This window comes from Lipotes vexillifer, unplaced genomic scaffold, assembly GCF_000442215.2.
Source record: "Lipotes vexillifer unplaced genomic scaffold, Lipotes_vexillifer_v1.1 scaffold1129, whole genome shotgun sequence".
Taxonomy (NCBI): domain Eukaryota; kingdom Metazoa; phylum Chordata; class Mammalia; order Artiodactyla; family Lipotidae; genus Lipotes; species Lipotes vexillifer.
The window spans coordinates 172535-180926 of NW_006789022.1; the positions used below are offsets into that span (position 1 = coordinate 172535).

The 8392-nt window shown below is 40.7% G+C and overlaps 1 protein-coding gene across 1 annotated transcript in view; it reads right to left on the reverse strand.

Annotated features, from left to right (window-relative positions):
* The window catches only part of TOP6BL (TOP6B like initiator of meiotic double strand breaks), a 92630-nt gene extending 84446 nt beyond the window's left edge, over window positions 1-8184 (reverse strand). The window contains exons 1-4 of the mRNA XM_007461923.1: window positions 8155-8184; window positions 7179-7211; window positions 6033-6174; window positions 214-267 (exon numbers count right to left, since the gene is read on the reverse strand). Coding sequence (XP_007461985.1) covers window positions 214-267; window positions 6033-6174; window positions 7179-7211; window positions 8155-8184 — 259 coding nt within the window. The remainder of the gene's footprint in view (window positions 1-213; window positions 268-6032; window positions 6175-7178; window positions 7212-8154) is intronic.
* Between the last annotated feature and the right edge of the window lie 208 nt (window positions 8185-8392).

The window sequence follows — 8392 nt, forward strand, 5'->3', positions numbered from 1 at the left end:
TAAATTACAGGATAAACTGCTGCATGGAACATGCAAATATACTAAAAAAGTATTCATTGTTTATCTGAAATTCAAAGTTAAGTGAGTGTCCAGTATTTTTATTTGCTAAATCTGACAACTCTATCTTTCAGTATATGTTAAATTTGTTTCAGAAAATACCAAATTTATTGACAGGAAGAGATTTAATCTTGTGGAAGTTGGGTAATTCTTTACCTTTTAGGAACTTCTTGAGGACCAAACCGCCAAAAATGCTTCCTGCAGAAGCAACTGTAAGAAACAGAATACAAAGAAGTATCATAAATAAAGCAATTCAATGGATTTCATCTAAAGAATCATATGGGAGCCTGAAATCACTGTTTATAGACACAGAACATTACAAGATGGTCACTACTAATGAATTCAGTAAAAATGGAGGCACCAAAGAAGTATTATGAGGCTACAACTGTTCAGGGGCAGAATAACTTCTTAGAGATGAGAACCAAATAGCAACTCTTTTTACCTATATTAAACACCAGGGCTGCCTCTTTGTATATTACTATTCCTGATAGAAAAGGATCATAGGAAGACCACAGAGTCTTGCTAGTAACCAGAGTATATCATGCCAATAACTCATATTCCAGTATGAGATTCAATTAAAATTTTTGGCCTTTCTTTTAACCAATTTACTCTTTAGTAAATTTACTCTTTACTAGACTATCAGGTAAGAATTATCTGTACCTAGAGTTCTAAATCTGAACATTCCGGCACTTAGAGCAATAATTCTTCAGGTAAAGAGGGTAAGGGAGGAAGCAGGCACCTAAGAGGGGGGAAAAGATCAGAATCATCTGGAGGCTTTTTTCCCAAATAGAACATGCCTTCCCCCAGAGTGATGCGACCCCACAGTTAAGAATCTAAGAATCATTGCCACAAGAACCAATGGAAATGTGTCTATCCCTCAAGAAATATGTATTCTTCAGGCAGGGAAAAAAGGTTGAGAACCACTGATCTAGGGTGAGAGGCAAGACCATTCTCTAAATGTGTGCTGTCCAATACAGTAGCTACTAGCTACATGAGGCTATTTAAATCTAACTAAATTAAATCAAATGAGAAACTCCGTTCCTCAGTCACACTAGCCACATTTCAAGTGTTCAATAGCCAAGTGTGGCTAATGGCTATGGTACTGAACAGCATAAATAACATTTCCATCATCACAAAAAGTTCTATCAGATAGCATTGCTCTAGATCTCCAGATTTTGAATGATTCTGGATAAATGATACATATTTCAAAAGGCTTGAGCCCAGGTAGCATAGAATATTTAACAAAAACAATCTTTTTTTTTTTTTAAACTTAGTGTTCCTCACAGGTATACACTGATTCTGACCTAAAGGAGTGGGTGATTGTGATTGGGACAGGGATGGAAGGCGGTAGCAGGCCGACACCAGTGATTAGCAAGGAGCTAGAATATCAACAAGAAACAAACCACAAACTATGTCTCACAGTGTGTCCATGATGTTTCTCAACTGCATATATCACACTGTTCCCTCTAACGACCTTTCTTAGTTTTAACAAGTATCATATCAACAATTGTTGAAAATGGGTCACTTTGGGTGAACATATGCAGGGAGAGCAATCATTCTGCCTGCTCCACACCCAACCCCAAATTTTCAGCTATGCTTCTAATCTTTACGTATTAAATAAAGTGCTACCCTTCAAATGCAAAGATGACAGAACACATATTTTTAAAGCCACAGCATTCCCCCAAATTCTCTTTACAGAACAGATGATTTTTTAAAACGCTACGAGGTCAAATATGTTTGGGAAATGCTATATACTACAGCCTATTTTTAAAGATTCACAGTCCGTGCTTGCATATTAAAGGTTCTGAGAAGATCTAAAGTAACAAAACTCATTTTTTTTTAACCAGCATTTCTCAAGTTTAGATGACTGCATAACTCCTTTCTCATAATTTATATAAACATCCTGTAGCACACACTTTGGGAAACACTGCAGTAATAATACTTGTTAAAGCCTTCAACAATTACTGATAGGAAAAACTGTTGGGTTGGCAAAAAATTTCCTTCAATTTTTAAGTAAAAATAAAAGACATTTTTCATTTTTACCAAGAACTTTATTGAACAACGTATTCACAGTTTTGTTCCACTACCTTCTGCCACTTTTCAGGCAACTTCATAATTCCATCTTCCCAAAACTTTTTATCTTTTTGAGCAAAGAACTGGGCCAGGTGCCTTTCACAGTCTTCAAGGGAATTGAAATTTCCATTAAAAGAATTCCGTAAAGACCAAAATAAATGGAAATCTGAACGTGCAATGTCTGGAGAATACAACGGGTGAATCAGAACTTCCCAGCCAAGCTGTACAGTTTTCACCTGGTCATCAAATAAACATGCGGTCTTGCGTTATCCTGACGGAAGATTATGCCTTTTCTGTTGACTAATTCCGGACACTTTTCAGCGTGCTGCTTTCAGTTGGTCTAACTGGGAGCAGTACTTGTTGGAATTAATCGTTTGGTTTTCTGGAAGGAGCTCGTACTAGAGGACTCCCTTCCAATCCCACCGTATACACAACACCACCTTTGTATGAAGACCAGTTTTTGGTGTGGTTGATGGTAGTTCATTTCGCTTGCCCCACGATCTCTTCCATTCCACATTATTGTACAGTACCCACTTTTCATCTCCTGTCACAATTTGTTTTAAAAATGGAATGTAACATTCGTTACGTTTAAGTAGAGAATCACATGCGGAAATACGGTCAAGAAGGTTTTTTTCACTTAACTTATGTGGAACCCAAACATCAATGCAATTAACATAACCAAGCTGGTGCAAATTTTTGTTTTAATTTTATTTATTTTTGGCTGCGTTGGGTCTTCGTTGCTGCGTGCGGGCTTGTTGCAGTGGCTTCTCTTGTTGCAGAGCAAAGGCTCTTTGCACGCGGGCTTCAGTAGTTGCGGCACATGGGCCCTAGAGTGCGTGGGCTCAGTAGTTGTGGCTCGTGGGCTCTAGAATGCAGATTCAGTAGTTGTGTGTGGCACACAAGCTTAGTTGTTCAGTGGCATGTGGGATCTTCCTGGACCAGGGATCAAATCCATGTCCCCTGCATTGGCAGGTGGATTCTTAACCACTGCACCACCAGGGAAGTCCTCCAAATGACTTTCAACACTTGATTTGGATATTTTGAGTATGTCGGCTATCTCCCATGTTGTATAATGTTGATTGTTCTCAATTAATGTCTCGATTTGATCCCTATCAACTTCAACAGGTCTACCCAACTGTGGAGCATCGTCCACTGAGAAATCTCCAGCACGAAACTTTGCAAAACACTTTTGACACATTCAATCAGTCACAGCACCTTCTCCATACACTGCACAATTTTTTGGCGTTTCAGTTGTGTTTTTACCTTTCTTGAAATAATAAAGCATAATATGCTGAAAAGGTTGCTTTTTTCCTCCATCTTCGATATTAAAATGGCTACACAAAAATTCACCAATTTTGATGTTTTTTCTAAATGCACGCTGATATGACAGCTGTCACAATACAATCTAACAAAATTGTTTTGAATGAAGTTAAAGACAACTAAACACTACTAGAGCCATCTTACAGAAAAAACCTTTTGGCCAACCTAATATATAGTCATCCCTCAGCTTCTCACAGATGGACCATTCCAGCAACAAAATTTTCTGGTTTGTTATGAGTTGCATTTTGTGCCTCTAAAAGAGATTTTGAAGAACTAAGGGCCAGTACTTGTGAATATGACCTTACGTGGAAATAGGGTCTTCATAAATGTCATCAAGATGAAGTCATACTGGGTTAGAGTGGCCCTAAATCCAATTGATGCCCTTATAAGAAGGCCATGTGAAGACACAAACACAAGGGAGGACATTACATGTAGACAGAGACAGAGATTGGAGCAATACATCTACAAGTCAAGAAACACCAAGGGCTTGCTGGCAACTACCAGAAGCTAGGAGAGAGATAAGGAATAGATTTCTCCCTCAGAGCCTCCAGAAGGAACTAACCCTGCTGACATCTTGATTGTGGGTTTCTGCCCTTCATAACTGTGATAGAAATTTACTTTGTTTTAAGCCACCCAGTTTGTGATCCTTTGTTACAGCAGCCCCAGGTTTAGTTCCCAGCCCTAGCTCAATGACACCAATCCACACTTTCAGGTAAAGATGACAGATTGAACATACACATCTACTCTTACTCCCTCCTGAAATCTCAATAAAATGGAAAAGGAGTATTTTTTAAAGGAATAAACCCACAAAGATAGAGAATTAGAAAGAAAGATGATTATAATAAAATTATAGAAACAGAAAAGCAGAAGGACTAGTGGGAAAGGATTTCGGACTCAAGACCTGAAAAATTGAATTATAAGCCAAAAAAGGGAAAGGTGAAGAAACACCACCAATTATACAACAAAATCCCCAAAGACTCAAAAATGGCAGTATTAGGAACCTCTGGAATAGGAGTGGGAGCCAAAATAAGGAGAGTCAGCTGAAAAAATGAATTTAAGAAGTAGTCAGATCTTTAGATTCCCTTCTCCACTCAGCCTTCTAAGGACTGGCCCTCCCTAACCCTGGTGAGGGGTTGGGGAGAGGTTATTCTTTGAAAAGATAGAAGCATGGGTCTCTGGGCTGGGAACTAAAGTTGTACTAAAAACAAATGGATTGAGTGAACATAAACATTGAAAACTAAGATACAACCACCCCCCCACTCCCCCCACCCCAATCCCTCAATCCCAGAATGCTGGCAATCTGGCTTTTTATCTACCTGGTGAAAGACTCTGAACATATGCATAGAAAAATCTAGAAGAATATATACTGAATGTTAATAATTATCTCAAGGGGTGAGATTACTGAAGAGTCTCATTTTCCATAATATGTTTCTGTAATGTTATAATGTTTCATGACAAGCACGTATCGCCTTTCCTCCTGTCAAAAAAATAATAAAAATAATAAAGAGACAATAAGCAGAAGAGAAAGGCCCCTTATACTAGACAGGCTGAAGAGGTCCATTAGGCTCAAAATGTCTATGGAATTCAGTTTCTTGCCAAAAGCTACTGTGGCTCAAGTCCCTTTCTTTGAGTGAAATCAACCCTGCCACCTTGCGCACAGTTTACTGGATCAGAATCAATTCACAAGCTAAGAGAACCATATGCAGACCAATATCACCCTAGCCAGGTAACTAAACACCTCTCTCACGAATGGTGGGAACTCTGTCCAATCAGAGTGAAGTTCATGTGGAGTAACAGCAAACCAAACTATCATACCCCTCTTGAGGATGTTTACTGCTAGGTAAATAAAGAGAAGACAGGTCATTCCAGTTCAGGTGAGAAAATGTCTTGTAGAGCCTAAAGTACTATCCAGTCTCAACTGGGACTCAGGGTGACTCCTCTAAGGCTGATGGGACAACTTCATTCCAAAGTATTCTTCAATAAACCTACACACACACACACACAGCCCAAAAACAGTCAGACAAAAAAGTTATCACTTCACAAGTTCAAGAAAATTAATTGTGTCAGGGCCACTCAATGCATCAGCTTTCCAAGAGTACAGGCAAAAATGATGAAAGAGCTAGAGCCAAATGGAAGAGATATATATTTTCAAATTAACTGCAAATTAGGATTATCAAAGTATGCACCATTCATCATTTAATTTTTTTTTTGGCTCTTTTCCAACTACCAAAGGCTGGACATGAACAAAAGAGGATACAAAATTCAATGTAATATAATTTAGCTATGAAAAAGGAGGTTAAAACCAAGAGCAAGAGTTAGATTGTTTCTGAGCAATCTAAACTTAAACCAGTAAAATAAATAATCCTTTGATAAGTCATCCTACTCACCTTTCCTGTATGACAGATTTGTAAATCTATCACCAGATAGATACTTATTTCATAATCACTTAAGTTTAATTATGGAACAACTCTGGAGTAATAACATAATAAAAGATTATGACTAATTGAAATTTTTAAATAAACTATAACATAAATCATGACAAAACAAAGATAGAAATCAATATTTTTTCTTCCTCCACTTACTAGTTGTTACACAATGAAGAGTATTTGCCTGGTGCTTAGAATTTAATGCTTCTATGGAAATCACTAGCTCTCCTTCTAGCAATGCTCCCTTTGATATTCTTGCTGTTTCACACCTCCAGTGAATAATTAAATATTTCAGTATCTGAAAAGGGCACAATTCAAAGAAAACACAACCTTCTTTAAAAAATCATGGTAATAATAAACTTGTATGACACAGTTAAATTAACAATTCTCATTTCCAAAAACTAATATTCTTGCTTGCAAAATGTCAGATTTACAATTGTTAAGAACAAAGCATTGTGTCTAAACAGAAGAAACGGCTAGGTGAGTGACATAAAAAAGGAGACAGCGAAATTCAACACAATGTCCAAGACAGGAAATGGAGACAAAAAATTGTTTTATTCAAAGGATAAGTTCATCTGGAAATAATAATTTGAAAAAATTAAGTGGGAGTTTGTTTTTCCTGTTTTATTTTTTTCTTCTCCCTAAATAAAAGCCAACATGACGATTATGAATAAGAATGGCATCTGCTTTTGAATCACCTTTACCTTTCATTAAATCAACACTTCTGAGGGTCAGAATACTAGTTAAGAGCACTGGCTCCAGAAGCAGATGCCTGGGTTTGAATCCCTGATGAGCCAAACACTAGCATGTGACCTTGCACAAATTACTTAACTTCTCTGTACCTCAGCTTCCTCATTTATAAAAATGAGGACAAACCTACCACATACAGCAGCTGCTGAACGTAAACAAAACAATATGTGCAAAATGTTTAACACAGTGCCTGGTATATAGTAAATGCTTAATAAATATTAGCTATTATTTCTAACAAATTCATCTGCACACAATATTTTAAGTTTAACAGGTCTCCACGATACCTTGGTAAAACATTCTATCTTGATGAGACCACTTTAAAATAAAATATATTGTATTTAATTTCCATTACTATTTATGAAAGTAGACTCTCACTTCCACACTGACGTACCATAGCGAAAATTATTACACACACACCCCTTTCTTTTTAAAGGCAGGGAGATCCCAGCATGAGAACTTGGGAACTAAGATCCTAATTTGTACCAGTTTGTAAGAAAGGTTTCCAGGCATTTCTACAGTCTAACACTTTCCTTCACACATCCTCTGACTTACTGTTCTCCCTCTGTTCAGATTTTCCCGCAGTTTCTTTATCCATAATGAGAGAGCAGTTGGGAAGAGAACATCAGCCTGTGAGTCAGAAGCTCTGGGTTCTATGCTAGGTTCTGTCATCTGTAAAATCTAAACCTCCAACTCTCTCTGATAACAAAGAAGGCAGGAAGCCTGGGAGAACTCGAGGTGCCTTCAGGTCAACCCCTTGTGGCCTCTGGTCCTATTTCACCTGTCTAGTAGTTACGTACTAGTAGTTAATCTGTCTAATACGAGGCCAGTAGTTAAGAATTCAATCATGTAAGGCTGTAAAAACGCTGTCATGAATGAACAAAGGTGGCAAGTCGGGGCCAGGTGTTCAGTCCCACCCCCCAGAGCATCTCTGGCGCGTGGTGTAGTCCGAGCTGGGTGAGTGAGGCCTCCGAACCTCAGCCTCTCATGAGGCAGCTGCTCTGGGACCTGACCCAGGAATCCCCTTCACACCTCGGTTGACCCGCGGGCCGGATACGGCTTTCCCTCGCTTCCACTTTGCACCGGATGGCCCCGACTTCCCCCCAGGTTGCCCACCCCTGCTTTTTGCTCGCCCTCCCCGGCACGGGCGGGTCCTCCTGGGCTGGCATCCGGGCTTGAACCTGGGCTTCCGCTGAGGTGGCAAACACTTGAGCTGCCTGAGCCTCGGTTTTCTCAGCTGTCAGGTGGGAGCGACACCAGCGCTGAGGACAGCCATGCCACCCACTGACTAAATTCTCCTCACTGAGCACCCCGCGGGCTTTACTGCCCAGATGCTCCCACGTCCCACTTCTCCTCTGCTCCTCACAACCCCGCGAGGGACACGCTGACTTTCACCGAATCCTATCATTCCCGAACCTTCCTTCTCCCCCTCAGGCAAAGCCAGACCCCTCTGCCCAAACTTCGCGGCCTCCTCACAAGGCCCGTCTCCTCAGAGTGTCCTCCTCCGCTTTCACTCCCTTCCCGGCATCACCTCGCAGACAGCCACGGCCGTCCCCTCCATTCCGCGCGGTGAGCAGTAGCGACGCCCAATCGCTGGGCGCCCGCCAGGGATTCGACCTCCGCCCGCGCCCACGCCCACGCCCACGCCTGGCCGCGCCAGCGCCGCTCCGCCCCGCCCCTCTCCCCTGCGGCGATCCGCCAGGACCTGCTAGAAGTGGTGCGGAGGAGGGTTCCCGCGGTAGCGGAGGTCCGTGGGCTGGCTGCTGGGC